Here is a 26,348-nt window from a genome sequence, read left to right on the forward strand (position 1 = left end):
ATGTACTGTTCCACACACAGCATCCTTAGAGACTGTAAGTCATGAATCATAAATCTGGCACGCACACTATAACCACACGTTATGGATTATTCTGGGAATGCATCTTTGTAAGAACTTTAAGTAAACAATGATCAAACAGAACAGAAGCACTGCATGCTGCTGGCTCTGCTCACTGAGAGCGTTTTTTTTACAGCAGGTTTCCTGTTCTGCAGGACATCAAGACAGAATTAGAGCAAACACAACAGAGCAAGATGACAGATAACAAACAACATGCTACGTGTGTGGGTGCTGAGGGCGCAGAAATAATGGATGAATGTAGACGTTAATTAGTGGATACTTGTTTGACGTGTGAAACAAAGACATTAATTAGTTATACTAGGGGATGTCAGATTGTCATTCCGGAGGTTGTGCAAGTGTGGAAAATAATCACTAACCACAAGTTATTTAAGTCTGGTGTTTGAGTGATGGTGCGTGAGTTGTTGGGTTTTACCTCAACAATGCAAACAAGTGAAATGATGGTTTTGCTCCTAGTATTCATTTAAATGGCTTAATCATTTTTGTATTTACAGAAGGGTTAGGGTTAGAGAAACAGATGCCATGCAATAGTAGATTTCTACAGTATTAGTTCCAATAAAGAAAACACTTTAGTTTATTAGTTTATTCAACAGAGGCCATGCACAACACAACAGTTAAGCAAGACACAACTAATTACTTCCACAAAGGAGGTAACGTTTTCATCTGTGTTTGTTTGTTAGCAAGATTACGCATAAACTACTCAAACGATTTCCAGGAACTTTTTGGAGGCGTGGCCCGAGGAAGATCCCACTAAATCTTAACAGGGGGTGGATATTTTTTTTCACTTCATGTCTTTAACTTTGCAAGATATGCTGTGATCTAGTGAATTTAAATCTGGTGTCATTAAGGGGACTGTTGGGCCTTGATGGAGATATGCACTCTAGTGGTATTTTAGTTTGGCAGGTTGATATGAAAGCCGATAAATTACAATACAACAATTCACAGCAAACTCACAGAATGTAAGCAAACCTATGGCTGGTTCAGTGACTTTTCTATGAGAACAGGAAACAGGCAGCATGGCATTGACAATAGTATGAAGTGAACATTTACTACAAATTTATTTCACTGACCTGAAAAATGAAACAATTTGTTATCCATTGATGTTAACAGGGTTGACAGTCGTGGGCATACAGGGCCAGTGATGGCTCATGGTGAGAAGCCAGGAACCATTTCTAAAATATTGGCTCCCAGCCCTCCACCGTGCTCCGATCCAGGACTCACCAAACAGAGCCACGAGGAGCTCCAGGGCTCGGTGAAGGAGGCGTCTGAGCAACCACCGCACACCTTCGAGGATGAAAACACTGACCAGCTGACGCCTCCTGCCTCTGCAAAACACGTTTACACGAGCTCCGACCCCAGTCCCGAGGACATGGAGGACACCTGCTCTGAGTACGACAACGTGGGCTCTGATGTTGAGCAGGACTACGACGAGGTGCTGCATTTGAACAGGGAGGGCATGGTGGACATGAGGTATTACAAGCAGTACTGTCCCGAGGATGCCGGCTATATAAAGCATGCAGGAGGTGATAATATTAATGAGAGCAGCGGCGCTGCTGACCAGTCGGCTCCCAGGGTTCGTCACAGCACAGAAATATGTGAGGGATCGCAGTCTAACACTAAGCCTCTCAAGACTGGCCATCGCTTCAGGTCACACTGTGCCCCGGTTCCTGCCGATGAAGCAGAGAAGGGAGCCGAGAAGGGCCAGGAGAACCGGTTCCTTTATGGTGAAGGAGATGAGATAGAGGAGGTGCTGGATGGGGCCAGGTTTGTAGAGGATTTAGAGGAGACAAAGAACACTGTTCAAAGACCAACCAGCCTTTATCCTGGCAATGATAATGAGAAAATTAGAAAGGCAGGCGATGAAAGGGAAAGAGAAGATGTCACTCGAGTTACAAGAAACCCTAATATCCAAGGAGCCAGTAAGAAGTGTGAGTCATCCCAAATGGGTACAAAAGAGAGGGAGAGGCTGGGCAAAGGGCGGGGGAGGAGGGGAGCAGCGGAGGACACTGAGCATATTGTCTCTGGGATCAAACGATGCTCGACCAACAGCACTGAACAGCGTCCTAAGGCTTCAGCGAGGGACGGCAAAAAGGCCGCTGTTCGGACCAAGGCTAAGTCTGGTTCCAGTAAGCAACATCCTCCTCCGCCACCCCGTCATTCCCACCCACAGTCACCTGCAGACGCCCAGAAGCCGCAGCCCCGTCAGGAGACTCCCACAGCTCCCAGACCCAGTCCCCCTTCTGCCAACGGCCAGGAGAACAAAGCCAGGGTCACCAAACCGTTGCCTGCTCCTCAGAACCCACCAGAACAACAGAGGGAGCCGCTGGAGGAGAGGCAGAGACGGCCAGAGAAACCCCAGCAGGTAACCACGAAAAACAGGGCAGGTCTCTGTCAGATCCTCTGTAGCTTGCATTTGTTAAAGCTTCCACCACAATTTCTATGTGGGATTTTCATCTTTTAACATTTAAAAAAGCCGAAGTTAAAGCAGATGTTTGTGTACAACAGGCTGAGAAGCCGAGAACAGCTGTGATGCCTGAGGATGTGGCGGAGCAGCCGAGGAGGCCTCAGTGTCAGGAGCTGGTTCCTGAAGAGACGACCAACACACCCAAGGTGAACGTGTGTTCAACAACAACTGCTTAAAGCTGTTTCATCTGATCTGTCAAAGATGTAAATTAACGACTTTGTAAATTCACCCTCATAATTTAATCTTTCATTATTCACACATATGTAGTTTTGGATCAACTATTAACCAAAATACACACAAATACATTGGAAGTCAAACTAACTCATGACTATTACCTTATCTTAAAGAAAACACAGGAGGCTACTTCTTTCCCCAGCTTTGAAGATGGTAAATATCTCAGATTCTTCTTCTTTTTCATTCAAATAAATTAATTTTGTATCGTTTATCAATGCTGCAAGTTACTGGGTAACAATGTGAGGTGCTTGTTTTGCTGCATAGTCCCAGGTCCCTGTGAGCCAGAGGATCTTATTGACGGGATCATCTTCGCTGCGAACTACCTCGGCTGCACTCAGGTGTTGTCTGATAAAAACCCGTCCAAGTCGGTTCGCATGTCCCAGGCCCAAGACGCGGTCAGTCGTATCAAGGTAAATCGTCACTGTAGTGGTTTCTGAATATTTATATCTGCCACATGTAGAAACAGTGTATACATGATTCGATTCTGGATCTGTGATCCTGTTAAATCCTGTTAATGCCACTAGAGCCTTAGTTGTCAAAGTAACAGAGATTTGAACCTGATTTGAAGTTTCTGGTGCAGGTTTCCAAATTGTTGTGTTTGTAAGAGACTTGTTCGGTATTGACAGAGCTTTATGTCCCAAAGCACTTTTCAATTAATACATGTTTTTTTAAGTGTATAGATTTATCCTTATTGGCAGGTGAACTATGAAAGGTCAGCTCTGCAGTATATTCATTTTGTTACCCCACGGTGGAGCTGTTGGTCCTTTTTTGCCTACAGCTATTCCTTGTGTCAGTGTTTTGTGTAGAGACTGTATATAAAGAATATATTTACTGTATATTCAGATATTTCATATCTGTCTGAATAAATATTTATATATAGTCTATGTGTTTGGAAAACGAGCTAAACGTTTGCAGTGTGAGATGAAAATACAGAATATGAAGTATCTGATTAAAGCACTATGTTATTTATTTAAAAGAGCCAAGATGAAGACTCTCACATGATGACGGAGGTCGACCTGTTCATCTCCACTAAAGCTGTCAAAGTGCTGAACGCTGACACACAGGTCAGTAACTCTGAGATCTTTGTGTGTTGGATCTTTTCCCTAATGAAGTCCAAGATGTAAATGTACCAGCTCTTTCCTTCTAGGCTAATTTGCATCTGCAGTCCCTGGCAGGTAGATGATTTGTGACATACAAATAACATGCTGTTTATGTATAAACAAATACACTTCGCAGGAATTTTTATAAAATTATGGAAAACATGGACAAAAGTTAAATAGCACATAGAAAGCACAGAAGTTTAAGTAAAACAAGATACAGACGTAACGAGCAAAAGCAAATAAATAAATGATAAAAACACAAATACACACAGCAATTAGTAAAATGAGATACAAATAATTAATGTTGGCCCTTTGATATGCTGGAGACTGGTCCAGATACCCTGCTTCTCACCCTGCTTCTCACGCAATGACAGCTAAGATTGGCTCCAGCTCAAAGGATAGATGGTAGGGATGAATGGAGGGATGGATGGGTGGATGGATAGACCAAAGGAACAAAATAAAAACAAGATGAAAAGAATATTTAGTTAAACAACTAAAACATAGCCTAACCACTAGTCCAGACGATGACATGTTTCTTTTTCTTTTTGCTCCATAGGAGACGATGATGGACAGTGCCTTGCGTACCATCTCCTACATCGCAGACATTGGTAGTATCGTGGTTCTGATGGCTCGGAGGCGCGTGTCTCAGGCTTCACCGGAGGATCTTTCGGAATCTCCCGATTCAAACGGCGAAGGGAAGACTCAGTACAGGATGGTCTGCCACGTCTTTGAGTCCGAGGATGTGAGTGTTGTGTGCGTTACAACGGATACACGTTTGGGTTTTCTTTATTTATCCTGTGGTCACTGAAACCACTGTGATCTCTCTCACCTCCAAAATGTTGTCAACTGGAATATCCTTTATTCTGAGAGGTTTTCCCCCAACGCTCCCCTTCCCACAGGCACAGCTGATCGCACAGTCCATTGGTCAGGCCTTCAGTGTGGCCTACAGAGAGTTCCTGCGAGCCAACGGCATCAACCCCACCGACTTGAGCCAGAAACAATACAGTGACATCATCAACTCCCAGGAAATGTACCACGATGACCTTGTACATTTCTCAAACTCAGACAACTGTAAAGAGGTGCAATGTCTTTTTCATCAAGCATAACGATTGATGGTTTGGCATAGCCATGAATGACTCAAGCAGAATCTCACATTCAAGAATCTTAAGTTGATGTTTTTTCTTCTTTGCAGCTGCACATGGAGAAACAGAAGGGGGAAAGCCTCGGTGTGGTGATCGTGGAGTCCGGCTGGGGTTCCATCCTGCCCACCGTTATCCTGGCCAGTATGCTGAACAGCGGCCCCGCAGCTCGCTCGGGAAAACTCAGCGTCGGTGACCAGATCATGTCCATTAATGACACCAGCCTGGTGGGGCTGCCGCTGGCCACATGTCAGGGCATCATCAAGGTACTGAGCTTCTCAGATGCTGCAAAAACACACCCAACATCACAAAACAAGACATTAATCCAAGCCCATTGGTACCATTTCATGATGTTATTATATATTTTCAAAAATATACATTTTAATCAATTTTATTTTTGAAAAAGGCTAAATATATTCAGCTGTAGGTATGTTGTACTTGTGTTTAGCAGGTAGATTCATGTGGGTTCAAAATAAATGTCTTTAAAACAGCTTTTACGGCTGCAGCTTTAAATGGTCTGTATTTATACAGAGCTTTTCTAGTCCGACAACTCCAAGCACAATTTTCGCAATTCACCCGTTCAAACACAAAGTCATGCTGCGCATCTATGTTACACAGTCGAAATTTGGGGTTTGGCATATTTCCCAAAGGACACTGAAGAAAGCTCCCATCTTTTCTTCACCCAGTTTCAGCCTGTGAGCTCCAGGGGGCACTATAGAGTTCCTCTGGCAGAATAAAATGTTTTTAAAAGGCCTTCCTTCCAATGGCCATAAGAATTCCTCACTCCACAAAGTGACATCCAGTCCACAGAAAGGCGACAACAACTCTTTGTACGTGCATATTCTATCCTGTTCTATTCTATTCTAAAAGAGAATAATATAAACTGACTCCTTTTAAAATGAGTGTGTATTGTGTGTTTGGCTGCAGGGTCTGAAGAATCAGGTGAAGGTGAAGCTGAGCATCGTGAGCTGTCCTCCTGTCACTACCGTCCTCATCAAGAGACCTGATCTCAAGTTCCAGCTGGGCTTCAGTGTTCAGAACGGCATTGTGAGTAAGCCCTTGTCAGTGAGCAGCGTGACACTGAACTCTAGGGTCAGGCTCAGAGTGAACGGTTGGCTACTTCTGAAGGGCAACGGTGTTGTAGATGCAGTCACAGAATCTTTTCTCACACCCTCAGATCTGCAGTCTGATGAGAGGTGGCATTGCAGAGCGAGGCGGCGTCCGCGTCGGACACAGAATCATTGAAATAAACGGCCAGAGTGTTGTTGCCATGGCGCATGAGAAGATTGTCCAAAACCTGTCCGTGTCGGTCGGTGAGGTAAGAACTCTTCACGCCACAAGATGGCAGTTTTCAGTAATTACTGAGGCCCACAGAGCACTGAGCCATACAGAGCGTTTAAAGAAACACACACACATTAGACCAGTTGGACTGTGGTTCAAATCCCAGATCATTGCATACATACTTAAATGATATAAGCTTAGTAGTATGTAGTGCATAGAGGGAGGTTGATAGTTTGTTAAGATTTAGTTTGGCAGAAATCAATTGTCATTCCATTATATATTCAAATTGTCAAGCTATTTTATTTCCTTAAAATAAAATCTATTGATCAAAGTGCATATCCATATGTACACTGAAGTAAAAGTGAGACATTTCACATTATTTTCTTTGTTAAGTTGGATGACGAGATCGATACCAATCTTTTGTCTGCATGATAATAAATTATTATAATATATTTTATTCATACAGCCTTTATCTCTCGCTTTTTTTAGTCTTGTCAACCACTCAAAATGTTTTAAACTATAGTCAAATTCACTTATTCTATATGCTGCGCTTTTTTCTTTCTTTCTATCTCATACCATTCACCTCCTGAACCACAGCCACAAAAATAAAATACAGCTCAAAGGGATTTACAGCAAATAAATGAATATATAAAATAAAGAATGTATTAAAAAGTATAAATATGGTAAATTGGAAGCAGCAGCCTGTTAGCTTGTTTTAGTACAAGACTTGAAAAGAAGGGGGCAGCTAATCTGATTCTTTCTGACGGTAACAACATCAGCTCTAGACAGATGTAGGCTGTTTCCATCTGTTTCCATCTGTTTCCCCTTTCTATCTTTAATTTAGCTAATTGGCTGCTTCATATTTACCATGCAGTCATTGAAGTGGTATCAATGTTCTCATGTAACTCTCGGCAACAAACCACGTGTGAGTGTTACCTAGTCTTGTCTCTGTAGATAAAAGGAAATAGATCAGTTTCTCATATTAATAATAACTCATATTTCAAATTGCTTTTGATCTTCTCCATCACTCACACATCTCACCAGGTGCTATCGTGGGAATTTGTTGTTGTGTGATTTTCTCTTCATTTCTCCAGTTGTAAATTTGTTTATAAATACCATAAAAGCTCATTATTTGTCATGAATGGATCTAAACTCTCCTCTGACTCAGACTGTGGTGGCTCATATGGGAGTGGGTTCAAGTGCTGTGAAAAGTGACTGTGCCTCTGCAAGTGGACTTTTAGAGTTGACAGTGTAATGCTGGTCTTGTCTCCTGTCAGATCAACATGAAGACGATGCCGGCTGTGATGTTCCGACTGCTGACGGGACAGGAGACGCCTGTCTACATATAGAGTCCCTGCATGGATCGGCCCACTGCAGCTCTGCATGTCTGCGCCGTGTGACGACCGCCGACAGACAGACGACAGACAGACGACAGACAGGCGGCTCGGTGGGACGAGGAGAATTTATTTTTCTATCATTTTCTTTAGTTTTGGCCTCTCGTTGCAATGCTGTAAAGAACACCCAGTTCTCATTTTCAGGTTTTATCTCTCGAATTACATTGTCATAATGGCCTTACAATGTGAATACTCTGTCTGTAGTACTGTACGTGAGTTTCTGGTGATGAAGAGAAGTAGCTTTAAGGTCATGGTTATTTTCTTATGAAGAGATAAATTGGTACATTTATTTTTGATTTAGTCATTTTTATAATGTGTACGGAGTTTAAAAATGTACTTCTAGTGTAAATACTTTGGATTACTCAAGGACTCGATTGGAAAGGCCATATTACTCCTACAGTATATGCATGTTATTACGAAGAATTACTGACCAGAGATTGAGTCTCAATCTGACATGATAATCTATTACAGTAAATATTAAAAGAAGATAATAATATGCTGTACAAAGGCACTAGACTATGTGTATAAAGGTGATGCTGACGGCCAAAGACACACACTGACTTTTCAAAGACATACAGTATTGGTTTCCATTACCTTTACCAGAGTGTACAAGAATGTATAAAACACACATTAATGACTGAATGTAATGTTAAAACACACAAAAATTCAGACTCACTGCTGAACACTCGCTTGTCTTTTATTTATTAAGGTGTTGCTGCAAAAAACAAACAGATAAGACAATAAAATATGTTTGCTTGGTTTAGCAATTGATGGTTTGAACTTTCATGGGTTGTTTCCTTTTGTGTTTTCACATTTTCTCAAGGGGGTGGGGGTGGGGAGGGGGCTCAGAAGAAAAGAAGGAAACTGCAACAAGTGATGCTGCTCAGACACTTTGCAGAAATTACCAGCAACATGCATGCACAGTTAAGAATATTGCACTGGCTATGAAACGTCAAAGTAAGCTAAATGAAATGGGTTTAAACATAAACTCCAAAAAGTGAAGCCAAATCGTCTTGAATGCCCTCTTGTGGCTGGCTGCAGTACTGTTCATAAACCCTGCCTCCTCCATGTAAGTTAGGTGTTTGAGCTATAACATGGGGTGAAACATCATGATTGACAGTTGCGACTGACTCATGATTGGTTGAGAGTGTAATTATTTGTGGGACCCAGATACATTGGCTCCACTCCATGATCATTACTGTGCAGACACCATTTTTATACATATTCAATGAGTTAAACAGTAACATAATCCATAATGCACATATAAATGTATATACACATTGTATGGATCCCATACAAGTTAATAATTATTTACAACTACTTTAACATGACAGTGAACTTCACAATTCTTCACTTCAACACAACACTTACATTCTCACTTAGGTATTTAAAACAAACACAGAATCATTAGCACATTCACTAAAAACATCTTCAAGTAGTGGCTGGAGAAGTTTCCTGAGGGAAACATGGACGGCTTCATATATGAACCTGAAACACAGAAATAAAAGGATTATAGTCAATGAGCAGCAAAGGCAGGTATGATGGAGTTTAAACTTGTTTATAGATGAAAACATTTCAAATCATAATGTCTGTTAATCATTACCTCTGCCAGGGAAGTTTTGTTGGTCTGTTATTTAGCAGGTTTACACAAAAACTACCTGAAGGATTACCACAAAACTTGATGTAAGGATGTTGTAAGGCTCAGGCAGGAACCCGTTCATTTCAAGTGATTTAACCTTTATGCAATCCTATAATATTGACTTGGTCACATTTTTCAGATATCCAAAATAAGAGGACAATGAATAAATATCTTTTGCTGCATGTAATTAAATGAGTACTCCATTTACAAGCAGCTAATATTTACAAGGGTGGTAGTTATGTATCAAGTGGAGGTATTACCCTCTTAAATCTTTGTTATTCTACCAACTTACCATGCTGAATTTTGATGTTGAAATTGTCACTCCTTCAAGAAAAACTGAATTCAGGTATCCCTCCTCGTCAGTAACCTCCTCATCTTCATCACCGTCAACGCCGCCGCTGAAAGCCTCCTTCATCTTCTCTGGTATCATGAAGTCAAACACCACCACCAGGATCCCAATGATGGTGCACAGGACACCTGGAAATCACCTCAGTTAATAGAAATCACCTGCTTCCAGTCGGATCTGTAAGTAAATACTGTAAGAACAAACATCTGCAGCCAAGTATGTGTACCTGTGGCCAGAGCCAGCCAGAACGAGTGGCTGTACTCTGTTTCGAAGGAGTCGGTTCCTATGGAGAAGACACACTGTGGCACGTTCATGATGGTGGAGAAGGAGGCCATGGAGAAGAAGATGAAGGCGGCCGTCGCCATCATCATGTAGCCAGCGTACAGGATGACCGGCATGGAGAACAGGATATTGGCAAGCATCCAGCAGCAAAACGCAGTCCTGTGAAGGTGGGCAGCCATTTTTGTTTCCTGCTATCTGCTGAATACAACTGCATAACATCCTACTGTGGGTGACGTGTGGTTACCAGAGGGTCGCGGAGGCGTATCGTCCAGAGTATCTGTACTGGAAGATGAGTCCACACGGGCTGCCGAGGGTGAACTTCTCAGCGATATACAGGATGGGATTGGGTAAACCTTTCTCCAGTGCTTCCTCGTACTCTTCCTCGATGGTGTCGTGCCAGCTGAACATCTCGTTGTAGTCGATGGTCTCGTTGAACTGCACAACAGGATTTCCTGAGGGAAAAGAAATGCAAACTCATGCACATGCACTAAGACAAATGCTAAAACCCCAGCTTAAAACGTCTTACCCTTTGGACCATTACAGCTGCCAGTATGTGAATTCATCCTACGTTACATCTGCACACAACCGCAGCGACGGTGACTCACCCTTCAGAGTGACGTTGATGCCGTACAGTCCGACGTGCAGGCCGATCTCAGCGTTGACCACGGCGTTGCTGAAAGACTTGTAAGTGGCAGTCGTGGTCATCCTGGCCTCGGCCCAGTCGTTGGTAAAGTTGAGAGCTGTGGAGGAAAGATCATTAAGGTTAATCATGACGCCAGGAAACAGAAAAATCTCTGATGTATTCAACTATGATGATAAGAAGACAAAACTCACCCACTATCACTGCACCTATGAACAAGCTGATTATTATTCTAAACATCCAGAACAGCCTCTGATTGGATGTGAAATAAAACAACGAATGTTATTTCGGTTCATAGGATAAAAAAGGTGGCAACAATCAAGTTAAAATCATCCTCACAAGCACAGAGGGGCGACAGCGTCTCTGAGGTTTGGTGACATGAGTAATAGTTAACCTGACGGCTTGCACTCACCGACTTCCCTCGTATCCCCGGCAGAATGAGGAGCAGACTCACTGCGAGCACAAGGAACACCAGGATAATGGTGAACAAGCGGCCGCTAAAGATGAAGGAAGTCCTTTGTAGAGGGTAGAATGGGTAAATGTCATCGTAGAAAGTCATCTTAGCTCCTGATCTCGCAGACACAGCTGAGAGGGGACGTTGTGACAGAGGAGACAGTGTTAGAGGCGGCGTTCTCAGTTTCCACCCGATGCACAGATAGCAGCTCCTGGTTCTTTACGGCAGATAAAGGATGGGACGTCATTATCACCGTGTAACATTGGACATGACAAAGTGGACGCATGTCAGTGGCATTCAACTTTCATCTGCACTGTTTGGCATCTCTACTGTGAAGACAAATGTGCATAAGTATGGCCCGCAAATTAAATTCTGTACATCTGACCGGTGTCAGAGTGATATAGATATGTGCTCCTTACATTTGAACCTAAATAAATAGGAGAGGTTGTAATAAAGCCAATCAGTGGAACGGAGAAAACCCCAAAATGAGTTCCTTACCTGATAGTGGAAAAGATGAGGAGTGAAGAGGCGGAGAAGTGAAGTGAGAAAGCTGAGGGGAACATACACTTCTTTTATACCACCCGTCTCCTTTGTGTCACCGGGGAGGAGGATGCATTCAGCGGAGTGCTGCGGGAAAGAGGTGTGATCGGCAGATGTTAACCATTCCCACTGGTTTGGCACAGGTCACATGCAGTTTGTGATAAGCTGTACAACACATGTTTGGCTTTAGTGTTGCACCATAACCCCTCACCTGCACCTGTGCTCCTGCACCTACTGCATTCAACCTCTACAGGAGGTAAGACTCAACTATTACATCTTCTCATATCAGATATTAGGTGATAACAGGAACATTGTATTTGAGTGTTTAGAGTTTATAGTTAGAAAGGAGTAGTGTCAAAGTGCTTTAGATGTTTATTCAAACAAACAAAGGGTAACTTTTATTCTAATTTCTGCCAAACCAACTTAATTACCAACAAAATTATTGATATCACTTGTAAATGTATAACAGTAATAGAGCAGTAAACGCTAGTTACCTTCACCCTGTCTCCAGGTCTCAGAAGCTCTTCTCTGCTCTTGTCAGGAGTCTGATCTCAGGACCATCTCTCGCATCAATGGATGTGCGTAAACAGGTTTGGAGTGTGTGCGCAGTGGTTGGCTTGGCGCTCCTCGTCAGTGAACGTGAGTAGTAGGAGACCACAGCTTGTAAAATTCACTTTGCTAAACTCAGAGGAAGTAGAACAAAAAGTGTTAAAACAAACTCGCCATGTGTTGATCAGCCTCAGGCGGAGAGAAAAGCTGGGAGGTTCCTCGCTTTGATGGCTGGTACAACAGTCTGGGGTCTCCACGACGCGGAGCTGTCGGTGAGTTCCCAGAGCGCACAGCGGCGGCAGTTAAAGAAAAAGTACTAATGGTAATAGTAGTGATAGTAGAAGTTGTAGTATTACACACAGTGGTCACCGCTGTCTTCGTGCCCTCTCAGGTTCTCACCTTGTGCGTCTCGTGCCCGCGCATTACTGGGACGGAGTTTACCAGCCGGTGCAGGAGCCGCTGGTGCCGAACCCCCGCAGACTGAGCAGCCTGCTGGCACAGGGCCCCTCCGGTGCGCCCTCCACGCGCAACCAGACCGTGCTCTCCCTCTTCTTTGGTAAATATCCTGCAATCTGTTGGATTTTGATCTTAAAATATTACCTCGAATGCGAAAGATTGGGATAGAAGCCAAAGGCACTGCTCCAGCAAGATGTATCTAGCAGCTAGCTCCCGTTTTCTCCCCACAATACACTGCAGGTGCCACAGAGGTGTGACATGATTTATGCAAACTGACATAAATAGATTTCAAAAATGAAAAATCAAGCTATCTATCTATCTAGCTAGCCACATGGGAGATTTACAGCAGGAAGGAATCACACTATAGGCTACAGGCTATGACACATTTACAGGGAATTTCCAGGATGGCTATGTTGATATCAACACTACAATAGTGCCCCTGACAATCTGTTCATTTAATTGCTAATTGCATTTTGATTTCATTGCCTTTTCTTGAATATTTCAGGGTATCATGTCACCTTTGAGATTTTTGACATGAGACCTCCTGGGTGTCCACCTGAGTTCATGAACATCCCCATCCCTAAGGGTGACCCGGTGTTCGACCCCGCCGCCACAGGAAAAGTCCTGCTGCCCTTCCAGCGAGGACTGTGGGACAGGGAGTCTGGACAGAGTCCCAGTAACCCTCGCACACAGGTGCTGATCACTGACTCTTATCAATTTGAATTAACATCATCTTTGTTTATGGGAACTGCAGCCTCCAGAAGCAATCGGGGAATGTGAACAGTGTTTCCCTTTGCAGAAATGCAATAATAAACAAATTCCACACATGCAGGTGAACATGGTGACTGCGTGGATAGATGGCAGCTCCATCTACGGCCCCTCCGCCTCCTGGTCTGACTCTCTGAGAAGCTTCTCAGGAGGGCTCTTGACTTCAGGCTCTGAGTGGAACATGCCAAAACATGGAGGCGGACGCAAACTCATGTGGAGCGCTGCTGACCCCTCCACAGGAGAACGTGGAGCCCATGGACTTTATGGTGAGACACGTCGTACTTTCAACCTCTGACCTGCACCAGAGTTCATATTATCATCCAGAGTTGTTTGTCCAGAAGTGTTTCATAAATATGAGCTGGTTGTTATAGCAAAATCCCATAAACTGACACCTATTATATTTCATTGGTACAAGAAACAGTTCACACAAGGTTTTCCTTGTTATCTGTCCTGCAGAACACAACATTAATCTTGGCTGGAACTCAATCTAAAGCACTAGTGCAGAGTGATATTAAATGAATGGCCTTTAAAGCCCCAAGACTCAACTACAACAATGTCTCTTTCGAGGTAGACTAACATTATCATCCACAGATCCACTCTGAGTGTTTTCTTAGCATTAAACCTGCGATTTACATTGAAAAATACTGGAGACTGGTGTTTGACACTCATGCAATTTTTTATTGCCATTGTGCACATCAAACTGAACTTGACTTTTCAAAATATCTGTTCTGAATTTCCATGTTGTATTTCCGTGGAAATTCCCTCCCAATCCAATGTGGCAAGCTGCTGAAAAAAACTGTGAATTTAATGCAAATATTATTTGACTGCTTGCACGGTTGCAGGTTGAGTCAAGAGAGGCCCCGGCCTGACGTGTGTAATGACTCTTTAATTATTGTGTAAATGGATTGTCCAGTCACCGCAGTAAATCCCTGTCTCTATAGCGCAGAGAGCACAGAAGCTGCCACAGAGGTGTCATGAAACCAGTGTTTTGTTGCTTGTGTTGTTGAAAGTGTGTAGTTATTATGTGGGGCGGAGGCAGAGGATCTTCTCCTGTTGTCACTGCTCTGTTGTCACGTCCTTGAAAACAAACCAAATTATCATTCCATTAGTGGTCTGAGATCATCGCCAATCAATCCAATGAGAGTGTGATGGCGTTCTACTGGTAGGGGAGAGCGGGGTAATGTTAGAAATTGTTTACATTTACTCCCCTCTAGGTGAGCTAAAATGATATATCAGTAAAATGTACACATTTCCCATTAATTCAGGATGTTTCCTAGCAATGGAAATGATCAGAATGTCTTCAGGACAAAGGGCAATGAAAATATGATTGTTTTTTAAAAAGTGGTCTTGTGTCCCACTTTACCCCAGCTAAGTGAGACAGACCAGAGAAATCAAGGGGGTAAAGTGATCCACTTACTTTTCCACTTTAAAACTACCATAACAACACATGTTGTAATAGTTAAAATCCTTACAGCTAGATTGACAACCTGACATTCCAAAACTAATATCGGACTAATAACAGAGATTGATTCTTGCATGACCTCAGCGGCTGCACTCTCCGTGTTTGGCCCCGGGTTGTCTTCCTGGTGTATAGTTTCTTGGCATGATGGCTTTTCTACAATGTTTATCCCACATTACCCCGCTCTCCCTTTAGGAGCAGAATACCCAGGGATTTGGGATTTCTATATGTAACATTATCTACACAACCTATTCTCTGCTTATTTTGGTGCTGCTATAGTGTTTCCACAATTCCCTCTGACCGATACTATCTTCTTCTTCGTCTAGAGTTGGGAAACGCCTGGGCCAATGAGAACATGTTCACTGCAGCAGAGGGGATTATCTGGTTTCGCTACCACAATTATGTAGCCTCCAAACTGCATGAGGAACACCCTGAGTGGTCAGACGAAAAGCTGTTTCAAAACGCCAGGAAGACCGTTGTGGCCACGTTCCAGGTACTGGGAAAAGTCTCCTTCTAATCTCCTCGCCACGCAGGTGCTGATTTACTGTGCACTCTGGGGAAAAAACGGAGGTTGCATCAACGGCAGGTGGTCGAGATTTTATGGGTGAAATTGATGGTCTTAGTGGAAGGATGAGTGCATCATCTCTGACTGGTTGCAAGAGCAAGAGCCCGAACAAAAGTACACAGAGTTCTACTGAGAACAGTAGTCACATCAACTATTTGACATTACATCAAATCAAAAAGTGAAAAGCTAAAGTTATTAAATTGAAATTTATAAAAGAAGAAGCGACATAACCTGACTCAGATTGCGGGATATCATCATCAAGAGTTTATTCCTTTATGAAAAATGTTTATCCCTTCCCTTGTGGATTCAAATAACAACTACAGCATATTTTTATTTTTGCAAACAGAATATCGCTCTCTACGAATGGCTGCCTGGATTTCTCAGAGACACAAAGCTCCCTCCTTACCCAGGTAAGAATGAGCCGCAGTGCGTGTGCGTACAAGTGGAGGGTTAAACGGGTAATGCACCGCTGACCACAAGCCAGAGTGAGTTGTGCTATCGTCGCCGGTGTTTGACAAATATGAGCTCCGTCAGCAAAGCATCACCCTGAGCCTCCTTTCTTCTGCTGAATAAGCACTCGCGGCCGAAGAAAGTTAAAGGGACACTGGTCAGATGAGCCCATCACCTCAACCACTCTTCATTTGTATGTGCATATACTGTCTCTGTTGAACATTTGGATGGAGACGATGCACCGCAGGAGGTTTCACATGCACAGGGATTCTTGTAATTCATTTTTGTGTCACTGTCATTGTGTTGTTTTGTATTATGAGCTGATTTGTCTGGTGCACAGGTTACCAGAAGTTTGTTGATCCAGGAATTTCTCCTGAGTTCCAGGCTGCAGCCATAAGATTTGGCATCACTATGGCCCCACCCGGTGTTTACATGAGGTAGTGCGTCTTTTTTATCTGCCCTCGGCACACACTGTGAAATAAAGCTCACTTTTGCCTGTGCACTGCTGTGACTGGAACACTGTGTTGTCTTTTAGAAAAGGAATCTATTACACAATCCCCCCCTTTTTTTCCAACAGAAACCGAACCTGCCATTTTCGGCAGATCCTCAACGTAGATGGGAGCTCATCGCCAGCAGTGCGTCTTTGTAACAGCTTTTGGAAACGTCAGGTATGTAACAATCATACTTTTTTCATAAAAGTGCAAAGGAAAATTAGCTTTTTGTGTTTATCACCACAAACTTGTTCTCCACCACCCTTTTGTACGATGATTTCTTCTTGTTTGCAGCGACCCAATGCGAATACAAGCCAGGATGTAGACGAGCTCCTCATGGGCATGGCCTCCCAGATTGCAGAGAGAGAAGACAATGTTGTTGTGGAGGATCTGAGAGGTTACTAGTCTTATTCACATATGAATATTGATATTTATTCAAGTTAAAATTGAATATCCACTGCTGTCATCTTATTTATACCTTGATAGACTACATGTACGGACCTCTAAGGTTCACCCGGACTGATCTGGTGGCCATGACCATCCAGAGAGGAAGAGACTTCGGCCTGCGGAGTTACACCGAGCTCAGAGAGGCCCTGGATCTGCCTCCTGTCAAAACGTTTGAGGAGATGAATCCTGAACTGAACCGCACCAACCCACAGGCAAGAAAAGAAAAATCTGTAAACCAGATCAAACAGGAGCTATATGAAAAAGTTTAACAGAGAATTAAACGGTGTTGTGTACAGCTGCTCCATGATGTTGCAGAACTGTATCACAAAGACATCTCTAAACTGGAGCTTTTCCCCGGAGGGCTCCTGGAGTCCCTCTACGGTCCAGGTCCAGTTTTCTCCGCGATAATCTTGGACCAGTTTGAACGAATCAGAAATGGAGATCGCTTCTGGTTCGAGAACAAACAGAATGGGTAAGATCCCCTCTGAAGCACTTTGAACAGTATAAATAACTGTAATATAGTCTCGATGCTGCAGAAGTCTGACTGATCTCACTTTTCTGTTTTATTCCATCCCTACGGGTGCGTCAGTCCTCCACAGCTTTTTACTGACTTGGAGTTTTCCAGTTTGTTTACAGATGGGGAAATGCAGGCAATCCGCAACGTGACTTTTCATGACGTCCTTATAGCGGTCACCACTGCAGAGGCTGCTGATATACAAGCTAATGTGTTCTTCTGGAGTGATGGTACAACATACGGCATGTTTATTACACAAATAAATAAATATTACACTTACTGAATTACTCAAACTAACAGTCTCCCTCTTGCCTTAGGTGACCCTTGTCCTCAGCCCACACAGCTGAATGCGTCGATGCTCTATCCCTGCAGCAATGCTACCAAACTTCATTATTTTGATGGGAGCAAAGCTGGCTTTGGCATATTTATCATAGTACTCTTCCTCTTTCCTGTCGGTCAGTATCATTGTTACCAATCTGCCTCTCATTGCACTGTTATTAACACTGATATCACTCATCAGCAGTGTGATCATGTGTGGACTATACTCTGTTTACCTTCACAGTGAGTTTTCTTGTGGCCTACATGGTGGCGTATCTCCGCAAGTACAGATACAGGAAGTTCCAGAGAGGAAGGAAAGCTGGCGCTAAAACAGAGGAGCTGGCTGTGGGAATCTCTGGTGGGAATCATTGTGTCTAATGTTAAAGACATAACATCAATCCATCATACATCAGATCTATCAGATCTTACAACTGACTCTGTGTCAGTTATTAATAAACGTCGGCTGAGTATCAGCAGCTTTGATCTTCTGCTACACTGGTGTTTAGTAACCACATGTCTATTACCTTCACGCCTTATTTTATTATTTTTCATTTTTGTAATCCCTTTTCTCTAGTTGTTATATATTTTATTCTGTATTTTAAGGTTTTATTTAATGTTATCTCTGAATTTTATTCTATGATCTTAGTCCTGTAATTATTGAATCAATTTGTAATTATTATTATTATTATCATTATTATTGTTGTTATTATTATAATAAGGTACGTCACATACAAATTCAAACAAGTGCTAAACATTTTATGCTTCAGTCACAACACTCATTTGATAGTTGTTATAGACTCTTTATAAACACTAGTCATTCACAACACAGTGAATCCAGAAGGTCTTTGCTCTTGTCACTAACTTCAGTATCAGCTGTTCTTTTCACTCACATTCCACCTTTTCTGACTCTGTTTCTGTTTGTCACAGCGTTCGAGTGGCAGGGCCGTAAAAAACCTTTGCATCCAGTCAGCGTGGAGGTCGATGAGCAGAGGAGGCTGCAGGTCTTCGACAGGTCTGGACCGGCTCTGCGCTGCCTCAACCTGGGCAACCAGGATTACCTGGATGTCCGGCTCTCCAACGACCGCCACTGCAAAGCTCTGCTGCTCAAAGTGGCCAAAGAGTATGACCTGGTAGGCGGCTGGAAATGGGGAGGGGATGGTTGCAGAGGTTAATCTAAAAATCCAGTCGAAGTCTAATTAAAGTTACAAAAATGATGTTGCTGGGGCTGCATCTTTTGCAAAGCCCGCACAGAGAAATTTTAAGCAAACATTAAGTGTTGTTTGCACTTTTAGCAACTTCTGCATTCTCAGTTTCACTCTCAGGTTGAACCCTCTTGTTTTTCACCTCATCCAGTCCTTGTTACAAACACGATTCTGCAGATGCACATTCGCTTACACCTCTGTTATCTCTCTGATGTCCTCTGTTTGCACACACAGGTGCTGTTTTTTGATGACGAAAGTAAGCGCACAGCGTTTGTCCAGCATCTGCGCTCTGAGGTCTCAGACGTCGGGCAGGACATGAGAGTGAAGGAGACCAGAGAGAAGGAGCTGCTGAAGGAAGCTCTCACCAAAGAGAAAAGGGCTCAGATTGTGGAAACTTTCATCCGACATGCATTCTCTAAGGTACCATCAGCCTCTGGGTGTTTACCTCATCCTCTGCTCTGCTACAGCTGCAGCAGCTTTAGGATCCACCACAAAATGTCGTCAAACCGCTGTTTGAGGTCAAATTATGTCCAACTTCCAGCCAAGAGAACTAATCGTTGGTCTCGATGGTGACCTCACCTGTGACGATAACCAGCTGCCGTCAGCGATATTACTAATGCCAATCGGGTGACATATAATGACACTGTCCCTCTGGTGCACAGGTCCTGGAAATAGAGAAGTGTGATGCTGGTGACCTGAGCGGCGTTTCCCATGAGAAAGCCAGGGAGGTGCTCCAGTGCGAGCTCACAGCCTCAGAGTTTGCTGATGCTCTGGGACTCAAGCCCGACTCTTTATTTGTGGACTCCATGTTCACGCTCGCTGATAAGGATGGAAACGGTTACCTCTCATTCCAAGAGTTTCTTGATGTGATGGTTATCTTTATGAAAGGTAAAACCTCTGAACACAAAATATTGTAGTCTTTAGTGTGAGGCCTACTATCACAAAGTCACCACGTACTGTATAACATGAAAATCTGAAGATGCTAACACAGGTAGGTTAGAGGAATTTGGTTTCAGGGAGATGGAAGGAGTTCATTTGTGAATAGGAAGTAAAAGCCTCAACATAATTTAAATTATCATATGAAACGTCCTACTGACACTAATAATAATCAGTTTAGTATTGGTTGGTTAGCAGCTCCCTCTCCCCCTCTATTGTGACTATCCAGCTCAGTGGAGTGTTTATCTCCGCCAAGGCCCAAAAGTCCCCTTAGGAAACCACATTTAAATTCAGATCTATAAGATTTGATATGGATTTCCTCCAAATTAATAAAATATAAACTTCTCTCAACATGTCAGAATTTTTTCATCACGTTCCATGCATAGATGATAGTTTCCAATGAATATCCGGAGTAGTTTTTTCATAATTGTGCTAACAAACAAATAATTGCAGATGAAATCATCAGCTCCTTGGCGGACATAATTCATTTACAGAACACTTCCACTACAGAATTAAATCAATAAATTCCCTAAGTAGATAAATATCTATTTAACTTCAGGTTCATAGACTAATTTTGCCTAGATTCATACGTGTAGAGCTTAACAATGGAGTACACAAATGGCTGATGGCCTGATATGTAATAAAAAATGACATGCTGCTTTATCCAGGGTCTCCTGAGGAAAAATCCAAACTGATGTTCTCCATGAACGACATTAGTGGAACTGGTTTCTTGTCAAAAGAAGAATTTGCCAGGATGCTCAGGTCTGATAGACAGGTTTTTTTATGCCCGAAACCAAGTGTATTGTGTGTTTTTTTTATGTTTTGTGATCCGTTGCTTTCATCCCTCGGATGTGCTTCAGGTCTTTCATCGAAATCTCCAACAGTACCCTGTCAAAGGTCCAGGCAGAGGACGGCATCAAGGCCATGATGGAGGCTGCGTGCTTCAACAACAAAGAGAAAATCTCATGGCAGGATTTCCATTTCCTCCTGCGGGACCATGAGAAGGAGCTGCAGTTTGCTCAGCTCAACGTCAAAGGTCGGAAAAAAGTTTAGTTGAAGAAGACGATCTTTTTATATCCTCAAATCTGTGACCTTGTCTGATGAATTATCTTCTGTGCGTGTAGGAATGGAGAAGCAGGGAGAGAAGAGGCTGAGCCGAGACCAGAGGGTGTCCTTTATCTGTCCAGCAAACAGGTGAGAGAACGGGTCAGGCAGGCTGTAATTTGTCATCCAGATCACTAATGTAACTGTTAAAGTTTTAGCATATTTTCCTTCTCTTAAGGTGGATCATAGAGATAGTGGCATCATTAAAGTCCAGAGATGAATGTACAAACCAAAATATGGTAATAATGACTCTAACAAAGGCTTTAGTTAGTAAACCAGGGGGGTTCCAGGTCCGACTGAGCCCTGTCTTTGATTCAGAGAATCTTTGAGTCCAAGGGGGGGTAATATGGATGAGAGGCTGGCTGATCGTGGCAGGCTTTCAGAGTTGTTGCAGGTGATACTGGGCAGAGAAACTTAGAGTTAGTGTTCCAGGCGCAGAAATACAAAAGGCTCTCCAAAAGGTCAAATTCTGACAAGAGTTGGCTGAGGCGTTAGTGCCACAGGGTATCCAACGATTTGGCAGAGCGCTGTCCAAGCTGGTCCTTTCATACTGCAGCAGGGGGTAGTTGATTGATGAATGAAATGCAAGGGACTGAATGAGTTGGCGGGATAGATGAAGGAAACCGGAAGCCCCAGGCCCAGCAGGTACAGGAACAGGGGGAACATCCAAAAGTTATTCAGGAAAAGTCGGATGATGAACGACCCTGATTGCAACTGTTGCATACCACTGTCAACTAGAACATTATGACTTAGCGTCCCTTGTACCACCACCTTTTCGAGTGGTAAAGTGGATAGACCTCACAATAATAAGGTTGCTGGTTTGAATTCCTGTCAGGCCGGACCTGGTGTCTGTGTGTTAGACCTGGTTACTTCACGTTAGACCTGGTCTCTGTATCTCAGATGTGGCGACTGGACTGGACTGGATAATGATAATGATGGATGGATGTAACTTTTCATTAAGATTCATGTAATATTTGTTTCCAACCTCATAATGCGATGATATTTGTTCACCTCTCGTTTGCAGCTACAACAACACAGATGGACCAGAGATACGTAGACGCAAAAAGTATGTTTCTTGTTTCACTTTTCTTGGAAACGTGTGAAGAATATTGAGAAAGATGTGATGTGGCAATACTTCTAATGAACCAATACCATTTTGAATCTTATCATATCACTATCTGGCATGGCATAAATCTGATCAGTAGATGTGATTGTCATGTATTTGCTCTCACATAGTTCAAACACTTCCCTGTGTCAATACAGCCTATGGCTTGGTTGACCTGAGTATGGTCAAATACTTCTAAGTGATAGACATGAGATCAAATATTTCACTGAATAAAGTGTGAGTGAATTTTCATATTTTCAGGTTAGGTGCCAAGACTCCGAATGTCTACGTGAAGCCAAAGCGTGACCAGTACATAAGAAACCCAGTGCAGCAGAAGATCCAGCACTTCAAACGTTTCATCGAGAACTATCGCCGTCATATCGTCTGCTTCATCGTCGTATACGGCATCGTGGCTGGTGTGACACTTGAAAGATGTTACTGTGAGTTTAATACTTCCTCACGACGTGTCCTGGTCCTTCCTTACCCACCAGTCTCATACTTTTAGGTCTGACCTCATTCAAAATACTGTGTCCAGACTATGGTTTGCAGGCTGAGTCAACAGGCATCCCCGAGACTTCAATGGTGGGCATCATCGTCTCCCGGGGCTCAGCCGCCGCCATCTCCTTCCTGTTTCCCTACATCCTCCTCACCGTGTGTCGTAACCTCATCACACTGTGCAGGGAGACCTTCCTCAACCGGTACATCCCCTTTGACGCCGCCATCGACTTCCATCGCTTCATGGCGATGACCGCCATCATCCTTTCAGGTTGGCTCACAGAAGGGTAGAGCATCACAATAATTAAAGCAATTGGTGATGGGGCTGTGATGGAAAATTCCACCGATCAATGTCTTACTACTGTGAAGAATGTCTTACTACTGTTTTGACTGTTTTCTGTGCTGATGCAACCTCAACCTTCCACCTTCTGTTGATCTATATATGTGCAATTGCAATGCTGGTCTTGATTCCTCTTTCTGTAACAGTGATGCCAGACAGCAGACGGTTCCTGTCTGCTTTCTGTTTTGTTCCCCGTTTATCACATTGTATAAAAACCTTCCTTTTTTAAGTTCTCGTGGTTGCAGTCTGAGCCATGTTGCTGACTGTGTAACCCTCTACAGAGCTAATAATTAAACCTCTGAGACCACTCCGGTCTGAGAAACTCATTATTTCTAAGCTCATGATAAATTTCCACGACAGGGCATTACATTTGTATGTCTTCACCAGTCCATTTTATTTATTATTTATTCTTCTTTCTGTTCTCGCTGTAGTTGTTCATACTTTGGGCCACGTGGTCAACATCTACATCTTCTCCATCAGTGACCTCAGCATCCTGTCCTGTCTGTTCCCCAAAGTCTTTTCAAACAATGGGTAACGTTTGAAACATCTGATGATCAGACATTTCCACACTCTGTTGCAGGGCGATTAAATGTGGCATCTGGTTAATTAACATTCTGTTTATATCTTAGGTCTGAACTTCCCCTCAAGTGGTCATGGTGGTTCTTTCAGACTGTTCCAGGTATGATAAGAAACGGACCTGCAGCAGTTATACACTACATGAGCTGTTTTGTAATACTGTATAATCCTGTTTGTACTTTGTCGTTTTCCTAGGAATGACAGGCGTCCTGCTACTGTTTGCGTTTTCATTTATGTACGTTTTTGCCTCACACTATTTCCGTCGCATCAGTTTTCGTGGATTTTGGATCACACACTACCTCTATGTTGTCGTGTACGTTCTGGTAAGTCGTTTTCTGCTCTCTGCTACAGTTGGCTCTCACGACGGAAAGGATTTCTTAGGTATTGCAGTATTGTGATGCTGGCTTTGTTCTCATCCAACAGACGGTGATCCACGGCAGCTTCGCCCTCCTCCAGGAGCCCCGGTTCCACATTTATCTGATCCCTCCAGCACTCCTCTTCCTGCTGGACAAACTCATCAGCCTGAGCAGGAAAAAGGTGGAGATCCCGGTGGTCAGAGCGGAGCTGTTGCCCTCAGGTTACACTGTTATCTTTAAAACGTCTCACTATTTTCAGCCTTTCCTTGGCTTTAGTCCCTTCTAATCATCCTCACTTAGCTCACGTAATGCGTGTTTGCATTTGAGCTCACACCTCCCTCGTTTGTCCTACCTGTAGGTGTGACACATCTGGAGTTCAAGCGACCACAGGGCTTTGTTTACCGTTCAGGCCAGTGGGTGCGCATAGCGTGCCTGATGTTGGGCACGGATGAGTACCACCCATTCACGCTGACGTCAGCCCCTCACGAAGAGACCCTGAGCCTGCACATCCGAGCCGTGGGGCCCTGGACCAGCCAGCTCCGAGAGCTCTACACCGAAGAAAGCCTGATCGAGCTCGGAGCCTATCCAAAGGCAGGTCACTGTTGCTTTGTGGGTGTGAACTGTTTCTTCTCCATCCTTTGTCTCTACAATACATTTATATTCATCTTTCATTCACTACCCAGCTGTACTTGGACGGACCGTTCGGTGAGGGCCATCAGGAGTGGGTCGACTTTGAGGTGTCGGTTCTGGTGGGAGGAGGAATTGGAGTCACTCCATTTGCCTCCATCCTCAAAGACCTGGTGTTCAAGTCTTCCATCAAGTCCAAGATTCTGTGTAAAAAGGTGCAGCTCAAAATGGACATACGGTCATATAAATGTGGAATTCCAACTTGTAGCATCCTGGGTTTGTAAAGTCCTTATGAAAACTCTGACTAACAGTCAGTGATTGTGTGAAGGTGTACTTCATCTGGGTGACACGGACACAGCATCAGTTTGAGTGGGTGTCAGAAATCATCAGGGAGGTGGAGGAGTTGGACACCCAGGAGCTGGTGTCAGTCCACACGTACATCACTCAGGTGGCCGAGAAGTTCGACCTCCGCACCACCATGCTGGTAAGATCTGCCGCCGCCTTTTCAATGTATGACAAAACAACTGAAATTGGACTGAATTGATGATGAATATTTGACAAACATTCCTTTTAATACTGTCATTTTAAAGAAATAGTTGGACATTTTGGAAAAAATGGTTAAAAGGTTTTCTTGCGAAGAATTAAATGTTTGTCAAGTGTAAAGCTACAGCCAGCAGCTGTTTGCTTATCTCATATTGTTTAGTCTGGACAAAAAGTCTAATTCGATCTCTGGCAACTTAATGATAGGACACCAAGAAGTCACTACTCCTCCCCACGAAATAGTCCCCCACAAAACACCCCACAAAATTACAACTTGATCTTTGCACAAACTTGACTTTACTACTAATGAGCTCCTCACCATTGTGTGGACAGTATGTGTGTGAGCGGCACTTTCAGAAAGTGTGGAACCGCAGTCTCTTCACCGGCCTGAGATCTGTCACACACTTCGGACGTCCACCCTTCGTGTCCTTTTTCAGCTCGCTGCAGGAAGTTCACCCCGAGGTCAGCAAGCTTCATCTATCTTTGTCTACCTCAGTGCACCAGCCTGTACCCAAGGAATTATCTAAATGTTTAAGGTTGTCACTCTTTTCTATAGGTGGGTAAAATCGGTGTATTCAGCTGTGGACCACCTGGCCTGACCAAGAACGTGGAGAAAGCTTGTCAGCAGATGAACAAAAGGGATCAGGCCCATTTCATGCATCACTTTGAGAACTTCTAACGTGTCCTCATCACAACAATTAACCACTTTTATAATACAAGTAGTTACATCTTTTAATGAGAAAGAAGTGTCTTCTTTTTTAAACCTTTATTCTCTAAACATGACCATTATTGTTTAATTAATTTTAATCAGGGCAATTCGATTTTCCGTATTATATTGCAGAAATACAGGATTGTATTGTGTATGGAGTATGAGGAATCTTTTCAAAATACAGTTTTGTGTGGAGAATTTCTTTTGTCTTACATTTATTGTGAACAAATATATATATTTCAATTTTCTTTTGTAACGGTGTCATATTAACTTCTGTCCCAAACCAGGAACACAGTGTCACACTAATCTCATTGACGTAACACTAACTTACAATGTTAAGTCCTCTCGTACAATTGTGGTAGAATTTTAGATTATGCAATGATCTGTGGGGTTTTGTGCACTGGGAGGTGACTAAATTCAGCTGTTGGCTCCTGCTGATGCCTCAAGCTTCTGGACGACAATTACACTTGAATTAACCCAACATTTTTAGGGGGATTTGTTGGTTGAGTGATGAGCCAGACAATCGTCCATCCAGAGGAAAAATAAGGAGAGAACATGTTGATTTTCCACAGGGAAACCACACATGTCTCTGGTGCTGCATTACTTATTATAGCCAAGTCCTCAGACAGCATCTTTCATATTACTGTGTTAGACATTTGAACAATACACTAAGTCCTGCCAGTAAATATTTAGCTGCTCCCTAAAGAACTGGCTGCACGCATTTGTTTCGTTATCAGATACACATATAAAGGT

General features: G+C 43.2%; 3 protein-coding genes across 3 annotated transcripts; 2 read left to right on the top strand and 1 right to left on the bottom strand.

Annotated features, from left to right (window-relative positions):
- Window positions 1-1,190: 1,190 nt before the first annotated feature.
- On the top strand, window positions 1,191-9,145 carry apba2a (amyloid beta (A4) precursor protein-binding, family A, member 2a). The gene is made up of 11 exons (XM_062389903.1): window positions 1,191-2,437; window positions 2,581-2,685; window positions 2,887-2,926; window positions 3,038-3,183; window positions 3,751-3,837; window positions 4,430-4,615; window positions 4,773-4,952; window positions 5,066-5,278; window positions 5,940-6,059; window positions 6,190-6,330; window positions 7,571-9,145. The coding sequence occupies exons 1-11, from the start codon at window positions 1,217-1,219 to the stop codon at window positions 7,640-7,642; spliced, it is 2,511 nt and encodes an 836-aa protein (XP_062245887.1). The 5' UTR covers window positions 1,191-1,216; the 3' UTR covers window positions 7,643-9,145.
- duox2 (dual oxidase 2) lies at window positions 9,035-11,165 on the bottom strand. The gene is made up of 7 exons (XM_062389906.1): window positions 11,007-11,165; window positions 10,789-10,846; window positions 10,560-10,694; window positions 10,199-10,406; window positions 9,899-10,113; window positions 9,619-9,803; window positions 9,035-9,175 (listed from the first exon to the last, which is right to left on the bottom strand). The coding sequence occupies exons 1-7, from the start codon at window positions 11,151-11,153 to the stop codon at window positions 9,164-9,166; spliced, it is 960 nt and encodes a 319-aa protein (XP_062245890.1). The 5' UTR covers window positions 11,154-11,165; the 3' UTR covers window positions 9,035-9,163.
- A 923-nt stretch (window positions 11,166-12,088) lies between these two features.
- duox (dual oxidase) lies at window positions 12,089-25,784 on the top strand. Its single transcript, XM_062389910.1, has 33 exons — window positions 12,089-12,227; window positions 12,326-12,409; window positions 12,529-12,693; window positions 13,099-13,286; window positions 13,426-13,627; window positions 15,147-15,313; window positions 15,732-15,795; window positions 16,176-16,272; window positions 16,413-16,503; window positions 16,621-16,723; window positions 16,813-16,985; window positions 17,070-17,245; window positions 17,399-17,517; window positions 17,605-17,742; window positions 17,850-17,963; window positions 18,533-18,735; window positions 19,042-19,227; window positions 19,470-19,695; window positions 20,412-20,505; window positions 20,604-20,779; window positions 20,868-20,937; window positions 21,872-21,913; window positions 22,214-22,392; window positions 22,488-22,718; window positions 23,219-23,318; window positions 23,417-23,466; window positions 23,559-23,686; window positions 23,787-23,940; window positions 24,078-24,310; window positions 24,403-24,561; window positions 24,675-24,830; window positions 25,220-25,348; window positions 25,443-25,784. Exons 1-33 carry the CDS (start codon window positions 12,161-12,163, stop codon window positions 25,563-25,565), a joined length of 4,587 nt encoding a protein of 1,528 aa, XP_062245894.1. The 5' UTR covers window positions 12,089-12,160; the 3' UTR covers window positions 25,566-25,784.
- Window positions 25,785-26,348: the final 564 nt, after the last annotated feature.

This window comes from Platichthys flesus, chromosome 6 (assembly GCF_949316205.1).
Source record: "Platichthys flesus chromosome 6, fPlaFle2.1, whole genome shotgun sequence".
Classification (NCBI taxonomy): domain Eukaryota; kingdom Metazoa; phylum Chordata; class Actinopteri; order Pleuronectiformes; family Pleuronectidae; genus Platichthys; species Platichthys flesus.